This window comes from Danio rerio, chromosome 19 (genome assembly GCF_052040795.2).
Source record: "Danio rerio strain M-AB ecotype USA chromosome 19, GRCz13ab, whole genome shotgun sequence".
Taxonomy (NCBI): Eukaryota; Metazoa; Chordata; class Actinopteri; order Cypriniformes; family Danionidae; genus Danio; species Danio rerio.
Window position 1 is genome coordinate 40,712,070 of NC_141039.2, and position 18,229 is coordinate 40,730,298.

Consider the following 18,229-nt stretch of genomic DNA (forward strand, 5'->3'; position numbering starts at 1 on the left):
ATAACTGTGAATTACATCCCAATGTTTGTAATTTTTTTTCAGGGAAAAGGGGTGCTAAGGGAGAAAGGGGAGATCCTGGGCGACCACATCCTGGACAACCAGGACCACCTGGACTGCCAGGTAAGTTCCATGTCTAAAGTCCATTTGTGGGCACTTTAATGTAGTTTCCGCTGATATAGTTGTCTTTAAATAAATGTTAATAATTCCCTATGGCTTTGTGCAATTATCTAATCTAGTGAGATTAAAATGTCCACAACCAGTTGCAGATTGAAGTGTGATTTACACACCAGTAGTTCATATTAGTGTTTCAGAGTCTTAGAATAGCCTATGTTATCCCTTCTAGTTCTACTTGCATTGCTTTAAGTGGAATTTAAATAGCTGTATGAATAATGGGAGATGGATGCACACTAGGGCTGCACGATTAATTGAAAAAAGATCGTGATCTCAATTCAACCCTACACACGATCCTTATTCAGCAATTCAGCCAATTGTATTTTCAATTAAGGTCAAGAGAGAAGCGTAAACGTCTTCACAGCAACATGGACACCTCCAAATGGTGTTAAAACAGTTGACAGTGAACTGTTTGTTTACTACCAAGAGGACGTAGCGCGCGCCCACTATTGACGCCTGTTTGAGTGAACAGAACCTGCATAGGCTGTGAATAACAGCAAATAAAGTTGTGAATAACGTTCAGTGTGCTGCACAGAGCGATCGGTTGGAGCCATGCGGGAAGTATGATTTGCATGTATGTGTTTTTTCTCACAGTAACGGCGGCCATGAGCCGCACTCGGAAGTGAAAGTGAAACTGGCGCGCACATTGTTTAATTGAACATATCGTATTTTGAAGTTATGATTACTACAAGCATTTAATATGTTTTTTTCTTTCATAGTGGACACAGAGTGTTGTGTATGTAAGTAAATGGTTACTGGGTCAGTATAACTACTCTAGCCTGTTGAATATAATGCAAGAAGGAATCTGATAATGACAAATGTCTCATTTTACCAGTGAAATGGTCTAATAATGGTGCCAATGACAAGCATATGTCTCAAACATAATAATTTAGCTTCAGAATTATGAATTAGTGTATATTCTAATGATGTCACCTTACTGTGAATTACCAACCAGGACAAAGTCAAAGTCTGTTCAAGTCCACCATTCCAAGGCTATACAAAATTTAGCCTTGTAACCAACAGTAAAACTACACATATGGCTAATATTATTTGTGTTGTTTTACCATATGCTTGAGAATTAAGAATAATTATAGCCTACTCATATTAACCTTTATTTTACATGTACATAATCCTGTGAAAATTGTGATCTTTATTTTAAGCAAAAAAAATTGTGATTCTCATTTTAGCCAGAATCGTGCAGCCCTTATGCACACTGTGATGGTAGGAAGACCATGCTATTGAGTAGCTGGTGGCCAGGACAGCGAGGTTTACTTACTTGCACAGTGTCTAGTAGTTCAGTTACACCTCAAACCCCTAAACCTCCCTTCCATTTTAGCCAATGTAACACCTCTGGTTCTACCCAGGTACCTCTGGCATCTTGCTATTTTTATCCTGTTTTTTTTCTTTGCAAATGCACTCTCTAACAAAATCACCTCCATTATTCCTGCCAAATGAGATCTATTCAAGCAATTAGTTGGAACTACTGTACCTATTTCTATTGTAATGTCATTTTTTGGTAGCACTTTACACATCCTCAAGGTTATTTAGTTCATTTAACACTTCATCCTGCTTACTCACAGGTCCTCCTGGTCTTGATGGTGTGGCACGTGATGGTAGGCCAGGTGAGCGAGGACCTCAGGGGGCAGCAGGTGAGGCAGGCCGTCCCGGAAAGGCTGGTCCTCCTGGTCTTCCTGGATTTTGTGAAGCAGCTGCTTGTTTGGCAGCCTCTGCCTACACTTCTCCCAGACTACAAGAAGCGGGAACAGTGAAGGGCCCATCCACTTAAATCAAGCCCCTCTACTGGGGCCTAGGAACATCTGAGAGAAAGTAAGAAAGAAATAAAGAGGGACAGAAGGCACACAAAAAGAGTGGCACACATGCCTTTTCTTCATTGGACAAATTGTGAGGGGGGAGGGAACAGCCGTTGACTGACATTTGTGTATTAGAAGTGTACATGAATGAATTGACATCTATGGAAAGCAAGTTTTACAGTAAGTTGGCCATGTCAGCTGCTGCTGCTCTGTCCCACCTCACAGTACAGAGAGATGTGAGTATATTGCCAGTGACATCACACCAACGGACCAGAAGAACTGCAAGAATGACAATCAAACAAAGGTGCTGTTTTTGTTAGTGTTTCATTTTCGTTTTAAATGCATCTGATGATGCCAAGGTTTTTACATGCCAGGAAATTTCCCCATGAACCAATAAAAATGTATGCAAAGCTACTTTAATAATCAAAATCGATACCTCATTTGGACATTACTTCTTAGTTTGTACTGTGCCCGTCTCCGCCATGAAGAAGTGCCCTGATCTGTTCTTCTCATTGAGATGCCGACGTTCTTCCATTAACGTTATCCTTGATTCCATGCTGTAAATCTTTGTAAATGTGTGTTAATTTTGTATGGACAGGGTGGTTTTAGAATATAAAGCAGATCTAGGTTAATGAATTTAATCAGCAGTACTCAAACAATGCTCAGATTTCATCTGGTGAATTAGAAACATGTACGCCAATTCCAAGTTACTTTGGGTTGTGTTCTTAGAGAAGAACTGATTATCTTCATTAACAAACTATTTATTGTTCTTTTTTGTCTGTAAACTCAAGTTGTTTTGCCAGGTTGTTCAGGTTTACCCCAATCAATAAAAAGGAACGTTTTGTAAAACTCAATGTTCTTCTGCATCCGAGAAGAATGTCTGTTTAAACTTCTCATAAACATGCTTATTATCTTTTTAACCAACAAGTTTATTTTAATTGTAATAAATATATACACTTTGATGTCAAGCAACATGCTTTATATGCACATGGATGCTATCTGTTCACTTTCTTGGCTAAAAAATTGGGGGTGATGGGGAGCTAAATAAGGCAAGATGCATGTTTTTTCTCAATCAGGAATGCAACAGAAGACCATTAATTTTCAGTGATCAGATATTTTGCAGTATTCCTAAGGACCTTTAGCACTTCAAGGACCACTAGTTTGTGTTAAGATTTCATATACTAGAGCAGGGGTGTCCAAACTCGGTCCTAGGGGCCCAGTGTTCTGCAGATTTTAGCTTTAACTTGCCTCAACACACCTGCAAGGATGTTTCTAGAAAGTCTAGGAAAGCTGCAGTCACACTAGAGTTTGAGCTTCCAAAATTCTGTTGTAAGGCGCTCGAAAAGGGATGGGATTAAACAAGATTATTAGACATTTAATGAAGCAAGCGATTGGTCCATGTTCAAAAATTCTGTCCAGAGAGGTCATGTTTAGATCTTCGATTGGTCTCACGCAATCATGTGATGCGATTTTCGCAGGTCAGAGTTCATCAAGCTTGAACTTTGCAACGTAGTGAACTGCGAAACTTGTTGCATGAGCTTGCATTTCCAGTCTGACGCATTTGCGTGCGTATGAATAGTAGTCTATGGGGGGAAAAGTTTAAGAGCTTAATTAGCTAGCCCAGGTGTGTTTGATTATGGTTGGAACTAAACTTTGCAGGACCCTCTGCTAAAAATTCAGCTTAAACCAGACTAGGCTGGTTGGCTGGTTTTAGCTGGTCAACCAGGCTGGTTTTAGAGGGGTTTTGGCCACTTCCAGGCTAGTTTCCAGCCATTTCCAGCCTGGTCTTGGCTGGTCAGGCAGGAAAATGACCAGCTAAATCCAGCTGGACATAGCTGGTTTTGTCTGGGCTCCCAGCCTGCTAGGCTGGTCAAGCTGGTTTTAGCTGGTCATCTCCCAGCCTAACCAGCTAAGACCAGGCTGGAAATGGCTGGAAACCAGCCTGGAAGTGGCCAAAACCCCTCTAAAACCAGCCTGGTTGACCAGCTAAAACCAGCCAACCAGCCTAGGCTGGTTTAAGCTGGATTTTTCAGCAGGGCATCGGCCCTCCAGGAGAGAGTTTGGACAACCCTATACTAGAGTTTTAGTATAGTAATGTTAAAGTCATATACTAGAGTCAATGGTGACTATAAAGTAAGATAACAAGCAAAAATAAAAGAGTTTGATCTCCATTTTGACATAGACTTTACATTTTACAGTCTGAGCTGGATTCTGATTGGGCATCGTTTTATTCCATTTGAAAATCTACAGTGTGTGGCGTTCGTCAGGGTTGCCCGTACACAACAAGATTTCTAATTCCTAAATATTCATTAGGATGTTAGATATTTAAGGTTGTTGTTTCCTGGGTTAAAATGATCTGGAGGAGCATTAAAGAGTTATAGTTCACCCTTAAATGAAAATTCTGTTATTAATCTTCATCAACATTCCTATGTCACCTATGTCTACCATGTCAGATTAGGATGCCCATTTACTATGAGCAGTACAACACTTGCGTTGTGCTACTGACTGTAATGGCAAATATGTTGTACTGCCTGTATAAAATATGCACGAAAGTTACTTTTTTTATGATTACAGTTTTACCACTAAAGTCAAATGGAATGTTTGCTAATGTTTTTAGTTCCTTTTCTAGAGTTGGAATGCCTTAGAACTTTTGCTGTATATGGAGGATGAGAAAGTCTAAAATGTATTGATTTGTGTTCCAAAGATGAACAAAAGATTGGAACAACATTAGGGTTATTAGCTGATGATTGATTACAAAGCTTGTTTGGCATGCTGTCCCGAGAGAGAGCCCTGACCTCATAAAATCCTCGAGCCCGGGGCTCCCTGCTGTTTGCAAGATGAGAGGGGAGTTTGAGCTCAGGTAGATCTCAAGAACTGTCCTGCTGTAGTAGCTAATGAACAGATAGTGATTGCTCTTAAGAGATAACTACTTACTAGGAGCATGTCTATGGTGTTGATTTGGATTAGTCAATTATATTAAGTTGGATGTTTTTAGACCGGGGAACCCAGGAGTAACCCACATGAGCACTGGGAGAACGTGTAAACTCCGCACAGAGACATTGGCTGGCTTGGTAAGGACTAGAACCTGTGACATTCTTGCTGTGAGGCAACAGTGCTTACCACTGTGCCACCCATCTAGGAAAGGAGAAGGAGTAGGGGTGAAAGGGGGGATTCTCAAAACGAAGATGGCTGTCATATGGAACTTAGGGTATTTATAGTGGCTAAAGAATCGTCTGATTGCTGTATGGTAAATTGAATAATGCTGGACCGGCTGCAGCAATCATAAGCACGTGATCCTCTCGAAATTAGTTTATAAATAAACTTCACATCTGTAAACTCCATACCATTAATGCCATTTCAAGTATTTCAGTTCGTTCATCCACTATGAAAGCAAAATTTCATTATTGTTACAAACTGAAGATTTGGAGTTGACAGACCAGCAAGAGAACAAGCCAGTAGGACTTTGCTTTCAAAACCTTTATTGCTTCTCTTAAGTTTCTTCAAACAGAATTTGCACACAAATGACTTTATTTATAAAAGCGCTGTGGTGAGATGCATGACGATGGGGGGAGATTCTTTAAAAATTGGAATATTAAAAGATTGAAAGGCCAATCTGAAATCGGCATGCTCGTAACGTTCATGAAAGCTGCATAATTTGACAATTGTAAATGGCTCTGCGTAAAACTTTTCAGCTATCCTCCTAATACAGATTGAGATTCATTCTCTCCATCCTTGCGCACACTCACACACACACATACAGACCGAGGGAGTGACAATGAGAGGATAAAGTGCAAAGTGTAAAAGCATCAGACTGGCTGACGCAGCAGAGGATCAGAGATGCCGTTTGCTTTAAAGATGACTGAATGCTGGGGATCTGCTGTGTTTTAGGATGACTAGCAAAGCATATTTGAGATATTCTAGAAGCACACGATGGTTCAGCTGCAAGTGGTACAGTATATCAAATGTCAATTCAAGTTTAAGAGTCCAGAGTGGTGGAGGAGGAGATGTCGTCACAGAGCTCATCAAGAGATTGGTGTCGATGAAAAAAAGTCTTATAAAAATAAAATCTCATTCCATCCCAAATTGCAAATCGCATATAAACCTACCTTTACAAAGCAACCGAGCTTACAACATTGTTCCAAAATATAAAACAACAATAGAAAGGGCTGCCATGCCGATGTCATTTTTTTAAGTACAAAAAGCCATTACATATAAATATGAATATGTACAACACAAGCCCTTTGGGGAGTTCATTTTGAATAATTAACATAATTTATTAGGGCAACTGCATCTATGCCTAATGGTAATCTCAGCCTATTTTATATGCAGCGGCTCACACTGTAAAAGGACAGGAGTAAGATGGATATTTATGCCACATGTCTTTACCAAAGCACTAAAATACTGAAACTAGCAGCTGCCAAAACAATCCCCTCACGAAAAAATATAGTTAAACGAATATTTTGGATTTAATACAAGCACTACCAACAGCATCATTGGCATGAAGTCAATCTCAATGGAAAATCATTTTCACTCGTACCTAATTTTATACTAAATTAAAAAGAAAAATCCGTATACACTTAGCCCATAGAGTTCCACTATAATTTATGCCAAAATAACTCCTGCTTTAACAAACGGCATGCTGTAGATGATTTTAACTTGCATTTAACTCAAGGATATTGCTTTAATAGATAACAAATGGCCTTGATGTGACATTGAGAAACTAATATCCTGTGGGGGGTTAGTAAGAAATTAAAAATGCTGAATTCTGAATAAATCTGGAAATTAATAACAACTGTCAAAGCCTTATATGTCCAGGAATCTAGAGGTCTTCAATTTACTGCAACAGTAAAAGCACCATCTCTACTGCAAGTGTAGCATTACTCAGAGGTTAAGGCACTCAGGTTTGGAATGTGGCACTTATTGTTGTGGTGTTAATGCCAGACTATATTAAATTCCCCATTGGTGGCGAACCAGTGTTTTGGCTTTGCGGAACGGAAATGCACATCAATCCTTTGGTTCTCCGTGGAGCCTTAGAGCAGGTGCAGGTAGGTAATTGTGTGAATGTTAATATTTGGGTACCATCCTCCAGCTTTTACTTCTCTTAAAATCTCTTTTAGTACATGGGACCTTTGGGAGGTGGACCCTTGGGATTGTATTCCATAGGCATACTCATACAGTCCGATGGATGACAGCGGCCTTCCTTGCCCTTCTGTCCTGATGGTCCTGGAGGTCCGGGAATGCCAGGGACTCCCTGTTGACCAGAAGGACCTGGTGGTCCCATCTTTCCATAACCAGGAGGACCAGGGAGACCTGAGAGGGAAATGAGAAAATAATTACAGTAAGTCAACAGAATAAACATTGGAAAAAATGGCTTTGAAAAGGTCAAACCTGGAGCACCAGGAGGACCACTGTCTCCCATTTCTCCAACACCCTTATCTCCTTTCTCTCCCTTCACTCCAGGACCACCTGGGGACACATTTGAGAGCATCCATGTGGAAGACTGGACAAATGGAAATATGGATCGCTGTGGGATACAGGAGCACATTAGTTTCCCTTACCGGGCGGACCCATGGGTCCCTGCCTTCCTTCACGCCCAATCTGCCCAGGACGGCCTGGCATCCCTGCAGGACCTGGAAGGCCTGGATTTCCATCTTTACCCGGGGGTCCCGGTCGTCCGGGGGATGCAACCATCTCCACAGGCATCTGCATTCGTGACATGTAGTAACCCATGCGCTCTGTAAGAACAAATGGACTCTGAAACAGCACTCTCATTCTCTGTGAAAGAAACCATCTAAAAATAGAGTCCCCGGGCATTTCTGAGCATCCAGTTATGTCTGGGGAATAAAAGTCCTCTCACCGTCAAATATCTTTATGACCTGCTGTCTGATGAAGGATCTTAGCTCATCATAGTTCACAACAGCCTACAAAACATGGACACAATTTTAGGTTCAAATACTGATGTACTGCATGCCTACTGTTCAACAAGTTTATAGTCTACTAAATAAATAAAACAGGTTTTAATAAAAATTAGTACAAATATTTATTACCTATATTTATTTGTATTACTATATGGGACTTTTAAATTTCAGCCAGGCAGCTCAACTGTCTTACCATTACAAAATTGTCATGTTTAAGATCTGATTGATTTTAAAATCTGTGATCTTCACTGCCATTAAGATATATGATATGAAGTGTGTCTCAGATCAGACAAGAAGCACTACATTCAATTCCATTTCCCCCTGCCATGTCTTTAAAATATGACAGCTTATTTAACCTTAGTATTTTCAATGGAATTTCGGATCTAGTCTGTTGCTACTGACGGCGCTTGTGGTTACACAGTCTTTTATCCTGTTTTACGCTTGAACAACTAAATGAATGCTAAAGTCTATTTAACTGAATGTATTGTATCTACAACATCGATGCTGTAAAACAACCCAGTGAAATGAAAAATAGTGACATTAAGCTTTCACCGTTTATCGTTGGCTTTAAAACTCTAGCTGTGCATAGAATCCATTTTACAAATATAAGCCATCAAATCATGAAGCCATAATTTTTTAATTTAGTTGGGAAAAAAAAATAGTAATAATAATATTTTTTGACTACTAAAAAATAGAAATTGCAAAAAAAATTTTGGTTTATTAATTATTTCCCAAAAACTGTAAACCCCAGTGTGTAGCGTCAAAAAAAAAAAAAAAAAAAAAAAAGAAAGAAAAAAAAAAACTCACATCATTCCCTGGTATTCCTGGTGATCCAGGGGCACCAGCTTGTCCGGGTGAACCAGGGCTTCCCCTCTCACCACGGGGCCCGGCTGGCCCTATGATCCCTTCTGGTCCTTTGGAGCCAAAACCTAAGCCTCCTCCTGGTGGTCCGGGACGTCCACGCTCTCCCGGGGGCCCCCTCTGCCCCTCAGCCCCTGCATCACCCTGAACAGCCAAAAACACAGCTATGACTTACCAGACTGCTGGCTGCAGGACAGTGTTGGACAAGTTAAGGTCTTTGTACACTGAAGTCGGAAATTTTCGTATGTGTTTTTTATATTCATATGTGAAAACATTTGTCAAGTAAACAAACCTTGCACACTGAGTGCGATGCGTATTTATTAATCCATTATGAAAAAACCCAAAACATTTCAGAGTCAGTTCAAGCAGTGATACTTTGTTCTCCTCTCTTCTCCAAACTAGTGGATAGTCGTGCATAGAGAGGAAGGAGAGTTCAGCTCATTATCAAAGAGCTGTGTGGATTATCCCCAAATGCTAAATTTATTTCAGTAAATCAGTGGAATTTGGATACATTTCTTGTGATACTTCACACATTCAAATACGTAAACCATGCGAAACAGAGACTGGCAGTACTTATAGACATAATAATAGATGGGGGCCATGTTGATGTGTCGAAGCAACGGACCGAAAGCGGATTATAATGTTTATGGGGAGTATTTCAAATGTATGCTATGGACCAAGCAAATACGTGGTCCCTCTTGAACTAATACGGAAGTAACTGAAACTGCAATTCATCTAAGTTCCGCTAGGCCTGGCTCCATAATAGAGTAGATTTCTATTGAGCCCACTGTTAAAATGGCCAACTTTACAGGAGAAAAAAAGGTGTTTACAGCCTGGAACAAAGAACGATTTTGGTGCATACAGCTAATATTACCCTTCATGACAACTGTGAGGGGGTGAATGTTTTTATAACTCATCCGATTCGTTTATATTAAGTTATATTAAGTCTGCATAAATAAGGGCGTGGCCACTTGAGTGACAGCTAGAGGTCTCTGGTAGCAGTTACTTCACCTCAGCTGATTCCAGCTGATTAGCCGCTGAACTCAGCATATACATCGTATTTTTGTTTTACTTTATGAGGCTTTACACAGTCAGTTGCCTTTTGGAATTATTTCTCACAATTATCAGATGAGATGGCATGCTGTGTGCACTTAATTGTGCTCACAAACCCATTCAAGTGGCCTCCATTTCCCAGGTGAGTGAAATTATATACTTATATACCATCTCTATAAATGTTTTTGTTTTATTTAAGATCATTTATAATTTTCTTTAGAGCTGTAATGCACTCCAGAATCTGACAGATTGATTAGCTGTAGGCTATAAAACAGTCATATGAAATGTTGTCATACAGTGTTAGGCCTGGATTTTATAAATAGCCTTGCATTTACTAACACAGACTATATTTAAAGTATTTGAAAGTCATTTGCATTTTCCTCTTGTAGATAAACATCATAAGAACAATGTTTAGTGGGTCAATGCATTACAACAGTGTTTTTAAAGTCTAAACACTCTTTTGGTATAGTACACAATCAAGCCCATGTGGTCAGAACACAAACAAGTGGCAGGTAATGAAGTATTAAGTGTTTCTCCCCCAAAAAAAGCAAAATGCTAAAAGGTGTCTGTAGCTCCGCTCACGCTTCGCCTCTTTGCCCTAATTTGGTTTCCCCCTGTTGGAGCGATGGCAGACGGAAAAAAATGGCGCCAGTTGACCACGCCCACTTAGCGCTTTATTTGCAATCTTTAGAAACCTATGGGTACGGTCACGGATACTACGTCCATATCTTTTACAACCTATGGTTTGGACACACACAAACACACACAGCACACAGCAGCAGGGGAGAGGTGCGCCAGTCACTGAATCCAGCCTATAGGGGATCCACCACATTCTGTCTTTATATTATGAACTGTGTTTGTCATAAAGTTATCTATAGTTCAAATGACGGCATTCTGTATTTAGCTTTTCACTTATATGGTGGCTCTTAACTGTCAAAACACCTCTCAAAGCGCTTTTTCAGATGCAAAAAGTGCAAAAAAAATCGAACCCAGTTTGTTTTCATTTTGTTTTGTAAAACTGACAAAAGTTTCAAGTGTCAATACCATTTATTTTTTAACGTGCGAAAATTACGGATGAAAATTTCTGATTCAGTGTACAATAACCTTAACTTCAAAAAAAAAATCATTAACTAATTACACCATTAGAACAGTTCCATCTTTCTTGTACTACTTAAACATTTGCATGAAACACCTACTTTCTGTAGTATTGTAATTCCAGTTTCAGTTGAACTTCATAACATTTTGTTTCTGTCCCTATGTTCTGGTCAAGCTCTGTTACATTGATTATACAGAAAAATCTATAAACATTGATGTAAAAATTGTTCTGTGACTTGTTCCCAGCAATGTCACTTCCTCTGGTAGGAAACCCTGGAAGGCATTGAGGCATTTATTCTTCTCTCATTAATTTGTACATAATGTTTTGGATGCACCAATAGAAAGTTTTATTATTTGTCAACTCTTTTATAAACTAGTTAATTAATTCTTTTTTTTTTTCAACCGTTTTTCCAGGGCCGAGTGGAGAGGGCAGCAGTCTTAGGAGAGAACCCCAGACTTCCCTCTCCCCAGACACTTCCACCAGCTCCTTCGGGGGGATCCCGAGGCGTTCCCAGGACAGCCGAGAGACATAGTCCCTCCTGCATGTCCTGGGTCTTCTCCGAGGTCTCCTCCCGGTGGGACATGCCTGGAACACCTCCCTAGGTGTCCAGGAGGCATCCGAAAACAGATGCCCGAGCCACCTTAGCTGACTTGATGTGGAGGAGCAGTGGCTCTACTCTGAGCTCCTCCCAGGTGACAGAGCTCCTCACCCTATCCATAAGGGTTTCGCCCTGCCAACTCATTTCAGCCACTTGCATCCAAGATCTTGTCCTTTCAGTCATGACCCAAAGCTCATGACTTTTTTTGTAATATTTCAGTGAAATAATCACCCACTTAAAAAAATAATAATAATAAAATAATAATAATAATAATTATATATATATATATATATATATATATATATATATATATATATATATATATATATATATATATATATATATATATATAATGAGACTGCCTTAAATTCTGGTTTAGACATGCCATGTTGTTTTTGGTTTGAAGGTGAAGTCTTGAACTAAACTCTGTTAGTGATTTATATATTAATAATCAGTGTATAATTTAGGGTTATTCCATTTTATTCAACACTTTTTAATAGAAAAGAATAGTTTTAATACTACATTTCTAAGTAGTTTAGAAAGCATCATTCATTCCCAACACTGATGTTGTACATAAAGAAGTCTATTGTTTACACACTTTAGGGCTTCTGCTAATGGAATCAGGGAATCGAGGGAAAAGCACTGCTCTTTTCTCATTCACTCCTAACCTTCAAAAACCTGACAGTGCTGTCCTGTCACACTGACAGATAGAGGCTTCATATGGCTTTCTTACTGAATCTAATGGTGTCACTGTTAGCTGAGAGTGGTGTTCAAACAGGTTACTGTGGCAGACAAGAGGAATAAATACAAAAACAAAGTGCGTTCAGATACACTCTTGCGTTTGCAGACGGAGGCACCAGACAACAGCTTTGAAGTAATAATAAAGATGAAAAACTAACAGAACAGGATGTGTAGATGGGTGGGGAAAACACACTCTCCCACCTAAATAAGACGTAACTGAATGCATGCGAAAAGATGACAGCGTCAATGGTGCAAAGACATTGTAACAGAGATGTGAAAACAATGCACCTTACCTTTACTCCCTGTGGACCAGGCTCTCCTGGCAGGCCCGGGGCTCCCTGCGGTTACAAATAATTAGAGGAGTGAAACTGGGACAAGTAGAGAAGAGTTTTGCAGTAAAGATCATTGTCTAGGTGCACAAGAACATTAACATGTTAATTACAAATTTACACTTTGGTCCTAATTTGAATGAAAGCTTTTTGTTTATTGTATTCCATTCATTTTATTTTCCAAATAGTGCATTCATGCCATGTGTTGTTCTACTTTTTTTGTGCTTTTGCTGCTGCATATTTAAAAGTATGATTACATTTGTGTGTTTAATATCAATTGGATGCACTTTGGTTCATATATTGTTATGTTGGAATAATTGCAGAGGATGTAGATTAAAGGTAATAATATTGTAAAGTATGTTCAGTTACTTACTTCCTCCCAGGGTCGTTTATATCAAAGATTATTTTAGCCGCACCATATTGATGCTACAAAACATCTAATTTTTATGAGAGGGTCATTAGCCCAACACTCAACCCCCAACCTGGAGGACCAGGACATACACACATACACTGCGGACAATTTAGCTTATCCAATTCACCTATAGCGCATGTCTTTGGACTTGTAGGGGAAACCAGAGCACCCTGAGGAAACCCCTGCGAACACGTGGAGAACTTGCAAACTCCACACAGAAAGTATGTTACGTATGTTCAGTTACACATTTTGGTTCATAAAACCTTAATGTTTCATCATGAGTTGTAGGTTTTAAATTTTTTTTTTTATTTTATTTATTTTATAGTTTATTTTTTTATTTTTTCAGTCTCAAAGTTCTGGTAACTGTTGACTTGTATTTTATGAATCATTAAAGACCATGATTTCAGCTTACAATTTTCTTTAGTGTTCTAATGAATAAAAACAAACACCGTCATTTTGGGTGGCTTGAGATTAACTAAATTAAAAAAGTAAAAAAATGAGATTAAGTAACAGCAAATTTATATTTCTTGGTGAACTATGCCTTTAAGCCAGTTTCTAAAATTCTAAACAAAATGGCTGGCATTTAACTGTGTAAATCTGAAGTCTGTCAAGTAAACAGCTAAAGTCAACTGTAACTGATCATTAATTCACATCTGTGCATGTCCAGATGAAAATAATCGTGATTTCTATGAGACAGTCAGTTGTAAAAACACTTACACTCAAAAAAAAAGAACATTCTTAGACCAAGGTGGAGGCTTTTTTTGTAAATTGTGTTAAATTTTTGTCTATCAAGACATACTTACATCTTTACCTGCAGATCCGTCACTTCCTGGTTCACCCTACAGACAAAAAATAATAAAGAGAAATGTCAAACAATTATTTCAGTAAAGCTATACATAATATGGTTCATAATTTTATGGTAAAGCAGCAAAGTTTAGGTACTGACCATCAGTCCTGGGTGACCTGGGAGTCCTGGAGGGCCAGGTAATCCACCCTGTCCTCTCTCTCCTGGCTCACCTTTGTCTCCCTTAGTGCCCTGGCAAAGAATAAGGCATTCAACACAAAAACATTTAACACTTAAAAAAAAAAGTTCTGTATTTTGAAAGAAAATTTTGCTTACAGCTCCAGGTGGCCCAACTGGTCCCGGTGGCCCTACGGGTCCGACAGCACCCTAGAAATGAGCAGTTTAAGCATTACAATGTCACATATCAGGGGAATTGTTTGTATTTGTATTTGGAAGTATTTGCAATGATATATATATCAAACATGACAGTCAAGACATGTTACAAATATTTCCTTTTTTAAATAGATGATGTTACCAATCATTTATAATAGATCCTTCGACACTGAAGTCTGGAGTAGATTGTTAAGAATTTATAAATTAATTATTATTTTTTTTATTTATAAACATTTCATTATAATAATATTTTTGTGTGTACTGTATGTCTGATCAAATAAATGCAGAAAAAAAATTATACATACACACACACACACACATATATATATATATATATATATATATATATATATATATATATATATATATATATATATTTATGCAAAAATATACCATACTGTATATGTACAAGCAAAAAAAAGTGAAAACTGTAAAACTTATTTCATTTTTACCAAATGTCCTGGAGCTCCAGGTGGTCCCTGAGGTCCAGGGGGACCAAGATCACCCTGAAAATTTAAATATTTTAATTATCCAGACATGTAAAATCACAATGCCTAGTATAATGCAAGTGTGCACAAGGGGCGCCATATAACACTATCTTACTTCCTTCTTCTACTATCATGATGTATAAGATGATAGTCAAAGCATGCTGGATATTATTAACATAAGTATGTCTTCAATTCCTCTCAAATTAAACATAACAGTAAAATGTACTGGCAAGAAAGAGCTTACTCTATCGCTCCCTTGAGCATTGAGGTTTGTTATTGACTCAGTAACATGACAACACACACTTGGCATGTACAATGGGATCACATGCTTGCAAAGCATTTGCATCTGTGTTTGCTTACTTACACAAAGCGCGTTTCTAACCTAAGGGTCTAGAAACCTATTTTCAAAGCATTTTTTCATTATCTGAAATCTTTAGAGCATTTGTAGAAAAAAATCTATAGCGCATTTAAAGGCGCAGTGCCTAACAGTAGAAGGCTTACCTCAAGACCAGGCCTTCCTGGGGCTCCGGCTGGTCCCTGTGGTCCTCTTTCTCCCTACAGAAAACAATGAACAAGAGAAACAAAACTGATAAATGTTGCAGAAATTAATAATGAAAAAGTAAAAAGACATAATTATGTAGAGAAACAAACTTGTGCACTATTAAAGGGACAGTTCACTCCAAAAATTCTGTCATCATTACTCATCTTCAAAACTGTGTGTTTCTTTTTTCTGTTGAACACAAAGGAAGCTATTTTTGAAGAAAGCTGTACCCACTGATTTCCATAGTATTTTTTGTTCCTACTATGGATGTCAATAGCTGCTTTTTTCCAACATTCTTCAGAATATCTCGTTTTCTTTTTGGGTGAACTATCCCTTTAAGACTTTATTTAATTCAAAACAAAACCAAAGAATGGTGTGACATCAGTTGAAATAAAATCTGGCCAAAACTAAGTTTGTTTGGGTTTTTATTTCAGAAGTTCCAAACACATCTGAGCTCCCATTCGTTATCAGTGATGATGCATTAAGTAGGTGTGGCTATGTGGCCCCGCCTTATTTCTAAGCAAAATCAAAAAGAATGAACTGGTGTGACGTCAGTTGAAATAAAATCTGGCCAAAACAAAGTTTGTTTGGGTTTTATTTCAGAAGTTCCAAACACATTTAAGCACTCATTGGTTAGCAGTGATGATGCATAAGGTGGGTGTGGCTATGTGGCCCCACCTTCTTTTACATTTATAACTTGTTATGGTAAATAATGCTGAGTTCAGACTGATGATTTTAGCCCCGATTTTGACTCGCCAACATTTTTTGAGAAATCGCCGACAAATGCCTGTAATCCCAGGCAAATCGGTGCTTGTTCACGTGAGTAACAATCACACAATGTGAACTATCAAAGACGCGATCTGAAAGAATCGCAGATGAGTCGCCAATGTTCACGTGAGTAACAATCACACAATGTGAACTATCAAAGGCGTGATCTGGGAGATCGTCGATGAGTCGCCAATGCCAACGTCAATGCAATGAGATATTTGTTAAGCTAAATATCTGGAGCTTTTGGCAATTCAAATCATGCTGTGTGTAATGAGTTTTGACTGAATAAAACATCGGCAATCGCCTACAGCCAATGAGAGAGCACCATCCACTAGTAAGTGTACCTGCAGGCCAGCGGGACCCAAGGAATGAAGGAAAAACTAGTGGAAATTTGGCAGGAGCACCCATGTCTGTTTGACAGGTCATCTGGGCAATACCACAACCAGGTCAAAAAAGAAAGCTGAGGAGAAATTGCTAATTCCCTTCAAAGTCAGGTGAGCAAATATGTACATTTTCTACCCCATTAAAGGCCTCGTTATGTAGTTAATAGCAAAAGATATACTACATATTTTTAGTAGTGAGATGTAGTTTGGACATGGTTGTCAGCGATTCTTCCTATTGTTAAGTCATGCAATGTGAAAGCCACTGTCGCCGATCCATCTTGCAGCGTAAACACAACAGCAACAAAACACCAGCCCACATAGTCATGCAAAGTGAAAACATCTGTGACACGATTACTTTGAAAATCATGCAGTCTGAACTCGGCATTAGGCTAAAAAACATCCTTTTACTTGAAAGTAAATCTAGTGATATATGTAGGCTGAGCTCAAAACTGACTTAAGCAATTTGATCGATGTGATCACTGTGAAAATGCAATGATTTCACTTTCCAGCTCATGCAGGGACTACTTCAGGGTATATACAGAAATCAGAGCGTGACATTTAATACCTTTTTAAGACTCTTTCCATACATTTTAAGACCTCGTTGCCACTTTTGGTTTCAGCTAATAACATTTAACTTACAGTAAACTTACTAAATGCTGATTGTAAGAAACTAATCCTAAATTAGAACGTTATTCATGTACTGAATAAAAATCACCAGGTGGCCCCTCAAACTGCAGGAATAATGACATTTCCTTGGTTACTGCAGACAACAAAGCAGTGCAAAGTCAAATCTATCAGGATTTTATTGATTACATGAACTACACAGCATCCTCAATATCGCATATTAAATTCAGGCAAACTTTAGCATACTGATACAAATGAATACCTTGTATAATAGCATATAGGTGGCCTTAGAGTTCTCTAAACTGACTTGTCAACATTTAATACTTTTTTGTGGACACCATATACTTGTTGCCTCCGCTCATTAGAAAGCCTTAAATCATCAAAAACATTACTCATATCGGGATCAATGGAAAGATTCATGTTAACTTATTTATTTATGCACTATTCACTTCATAAAAAAGATGAATATAATACAATATATAAACAATAAAAAAGGTTATGAAGCTCAAAGAGAAGGCTCATACTTTCATTCCAGGGAGACCCGTGTGTCCTTTGATGCCCTTGAAACCCTGCAACAAGAAACAGTGATAAAGTAAGTTTCATCCAATCAGAGAAAATTGGGTTTTTAAGAAGGCAAGCTCCTCCTTGGAGAGGCCTAATTAAAGTTGACTTTGTTCTTTGTTCTAGTCTTTGTTTAATCTGTTGATTTTGCTATTCATGTGGCACTGACGAAATCTACAAAGAACTTGGAAAGGCAAAACAACGAAGGAAAATATGGCAGAGGTAATACCGGGATTCCCCTGAGTCCAGGCTGGCCAGCTGGTCCTGGTTCACCCTGTTTGATAGTGAGAATAAAACGCAGAGAGAAACAGAAAGAAATGTTTGATTATTTAAAGATACAGTAATAACAATTTATACAGCTATTATTAAATTCAGTTTAATTAAGTTCATCTTTATTTTATTTTTTTTTTACAATGAAGAATGTGCCAAAGCAGCTTAACATAGATGAAGAAAATGGAATAAAAAGCCATAAAAATGTTTTAGATTGTGGAACATCACAGCAAATCAGGATTATATATTATATTCATTTGCTTTTCAGCATAGTCCCTTTATTAATCAGGGATTGCTACAGCGGAATGAACCGCCAACTTATCCAGCATGTGTTTTACACAGCAGATGCCCTTCCAGCTGCAACCCATCACTGGGAAACACTCTTCTTTCTGAGAATTATTAGCCCCCTTTAATATTTTTTCTTTTT

General features: G+C 38.4%; 2 protein-coding genes across 18 annotated transcripts in view; one reads left to right on the top strand and one right to left on the bottom strand.

Moving 5' to 3' along the window:
• col9a2 (procollagen, type IX, alpha 2) overlaps positions 1-2,948 on the top strand; it is a 45,588-nt gene extending 42,640 nt beyond the window's left edge. The window contains exons 31-32 of one of the 2 annotated variants that reach the window (XM_088651295.1): positions 43-120; positions 1,752-2,836. In XM_088651295.1, coding sequence (XP_088507421.1) covers positions 43-120; positions 1,752-1,957 — 284 coding nt within the window. In that variant the 3' untranslated portion in view covers positions 1,958-2,836. 2 annotated transcript variants of the gene reach the window in all.
• Positions 2,949-5,444: 2,496 nt separating this feature from the next.
• Positions 5,445-18,229, bottom strand: part of col16a1 (collagen, type XVI, alpha 1) — a 156,668-nt gene continuing 143,883 nt past the window's right edge. For all 16 annotated transcript variants that reach the window (XM_087295958.2, XM_087295950.2, XM_087295955.2 and 13 more), the window contains 13 exons: positions 17,762-17,806; positions 17,496-17,540; positions 15,157-15,210; positions 14,620-14,673; positions 14,111-14,161; positions 13,937-14,026; positions 13,794-13,829; positions 12,543-12,587; positions 8,708-8,905; positions 7,840-7,903; positions 7,541-7,717; positions 7,371-7,448; positions 5,445-7,292 (listed from right to left, as the gene is read on the bottom strand). In XM_087295958.2, the coding sequence (XP_087152084.2) occupies positions 7,096-7,292; positions 7,371-7,448; positions 7,541-7,717; positions 7,840-7,903; positions 8,708-8,905; positions 12,543-12,587; positions 13,794-13,829; positions 13,937-14,026; positions 14,111-14,161; positions 14,620-14,673; positions 15,157-15,210; positions 17,496-17,540; positions 17,762-17,806 (1,134 nt within the window). In that variant the 3' untranslated portion in view covers positions 5,445-7,095. The remainder of the gene's footprint in view (positions 7,293-7,370; positions 7,449-7,540; positions 7,718-7,839; positions 7,904-8,707; positions 8,906-12,542; positions 12,588-13,793; positions 13,830-13,936; positions 14,027-14,110; positions 14,162-14,619; positions 14,674-15,156; positions 15,211-17,495; positions 17,541-17,761; positions 17,807-18,229) is intronic.